General features: G+C 33.2%; 1 protein-coding gene across 7 annotated transcripts in view; it reads left to right on the plus strand.

The window, feature by feature from the left end:
* foxp2 (forkhead box P2) overlaps nucleotides 1-2,294 on the plus strand; it is a 147,157-nt gene extending 144,863 nt beyond the window's left edge. For 5 of the 7 annotated variants that reach the window (XM_041254524.1, XM_041254521.1, XM_041254526.1 and 2 more), the window contains one exon: nucleotides 644-2,294. In XM_041254524.1, coding sequence (XP_041110458.1) covers nucleotides 644-785 — 142 coding nt within the window. In that variant the 3' untranslated portion in view covers nucleotides 786-2,294. The remainder of the gene's footprint in view (nucleotides 1-643) is intronic. The other 2 variants (XM_041254525.1, XM_041254527.1) reach the window with 1 other exon arrangement.
* Nucleotides 2,295-2,500: the final 206 nt, after the last annotated feature.

Here is a 2,500-nt window from a genome sequence, read left to right on the forward strand (position 1 = left end):
GTACTTTGGAAAATAACTCTTACTCCTTTTTTTTGTTATTCTTGTTGCATATGTCGTCACACTGATTTATCATTTTGTTTGTCTACGACATTATAGTTGTTTCATCAAGTTCTAAATCTAACTGAATAAACAGATGAACTTCAAAACATCGGCTTACTCTTTTTTTTTTCTCAATTTATTTTTAAACAAATTGTTAATATGTACTGTTTTCAATATTTTTAAAAGCGTCTCAATTCTTTCTAGGAATGTTTTTGAGTTTTTTTTTTTGCTAAATCACATTTCTTTTTTCTGCACACCAATTCTAATTATATTTTAAAATAGCTGTATGTAAAATATGTGAGCTCAATAAGATTAAATGCCACTGAGCCTTGTAAGCAAACATTTCAGCAATTTATAATAGGATGCCCCTCATTTTCACCATTTAATCCTTGGTTTTAAAGCGTGTGCTGCTCGTTGGTTTGCCGGGAGATTGAGAGATCTGTTTAGCATACCTAATGAGTGGACGAATGGTTTTAATTTTCCCTGTGAATTGTTCTATAATGAGGCTCGTCTGCACCATACACATGAGTTTAATCATCCCATGGGGTGGGAATCACAGACATGCATGCACATTTGCTTTATTTTTTAATTATTCTTATTTCAGGCACCCAATTCATGTCAAGGAGGAACCGTTGAATACAGATGAAGAGTGCCCAATGTCATTAGTGATAACAGCCAATCACAGTCCGGAACTAGAAGAGGATAGAGAAATTGAGGAAGAACATTTATCTGAGGACCTGGAATAACAAGGAACAGACATGAGTACCTTCAGCCACAGGGACAGATGACAGACCTCCATAACCACATCACTGCAAAGAAAATATGGCAGACTTTTACTGTGACTATTTATTGAGCATGCATCAAGGAGACAGCCTAAAGGAACTATTTGTTACAGCCCTTTGGGACTAAGTAATGACAAGCATTACATGCTTGGTTTTTAACCTATAAAGACTGGTTTCCTAATAAACTCAAAATGGCTCGGCCATATTACAAAAAAGAAAAAGATTTGGCAAACAAGGGTTAATGGATTGAAGAAAATGGGGAAGTCTGTTCTATAGAAAGCTAATGGACTCACATACTGCCAAAAATAGTGTTAGTTTCATTCAGTGTGAATTTCCAACCTGCAGTAGTTGTTAATATTAGAAACAATTGCTGATCCAGTTCAAGTTGTTGTTGTTTTATCATTTGCACAGGAGTAGTATCAGAAATTAGTGTCACTGCCTGTATGTAGCTAATATTTTAAGACGGACCAGTAGTTTGTTTGTTTTTTCTTTGTTTTTTGTTTTTTATGTTGGCGCCACCAACTGTAAATGACATTAGTTACCAATTACAGAACCACAGTTATGAGACTGTTGCAAATTTGAAATGCCCAAAAAATAAATAAAAACAACCTAGGCTTCCAGTATTTTTGTTAGTGCTGAAATGTAAAGTGTAATCTTAAGTTGAAAAAGTAACTGTTTGTGCAAGCATCATAAGGAAAAAATGCATTTCCGCATATTCTACAACTGTTCTCTTTACCTCCTCGTTCTGAAGCTTTGTCTACCTGCAAACAGTCAAAGGCAACAGCTAGAAACCAAAGCCAACTCAAACAATGGCCAATAGCTCAGAGACAGAAGCAGCCACATGCTTTGGTCAGCCTTCTGTGACTTTAATTAGTACAAAGGATGCTTTCCATGAACTACCTTCTGATAACCTCTGGGATTGTTTCATTTAGCCCTGTACAAAGAAAATAACTCCATTTTGATGTGTTGTTTGATTAATTAAGAGTCCACCTTAATGCAGAATTTGCCTGTATTTACTGTATGGAAAAATAAGACGAGCTGTAAACATACTGTAAAAGAAGATGGTGGTAGTTGGTAGGAAGCAGCTAATTGTGGATCATAAATACCACTGACCAAAACTTTTGTGTACTTAACAGAAGTGCAGAATTTGTAATGCTGTATAATTACAGTTTGGTTTACTTTGCATTAAGCCAAACTGTAATTATACATCCACTCATGTTTTCTAGTGAATATGTGATGTTAGTGGGACTGTCTTGTACATTTTGTCTTTTAATTTCTTGTACAATTTGTTCAGAGCCATCTTAAATGAAACTGAAAACAACATAGTAGTAACCAAACATTTAAAGATCTAGTGAAGCCAAAACCAAAAAAATAATTTCAAGTTGATATGAAATGATCTGGCATGGTTGCTTCAAGTGAAAGCAAATATTATAGCCATTGTAGTCTATGATGTTTAAGGTGACTGTTGCCTTTTCTAGCTGATATTTGCTGAAAGTATATATATATATATATATATATATATATATATATATATATATATATATATATATATATATATATTTAATTTTTTCAAAAAAATAACCCAAGTTGAAAGTTAAAATTAAAATCAAAATTAAATAACCTATACTAAATTGTAGAAATATAAGGTGTGTTTATTCAGACATGATGAAATTACATTT

The sequence above is a fragment of the Polyodon spathula genome, chromosome 7 (genome assembly GCF_017654505.1).
Source record: "Polyodon spathula isolate WHYD16114869_AA chromosome 7, ASM1765450v1, whole genome shotgun sequence".
In the NCBI taxonomy this organism is placed as follows: domain Eukaryota; kingdom Metazoa; phylum Chordata; class Actinopteri; order Acipenseriformes; family Polyodontidae; genus Polyodon; species Polyodon spathula.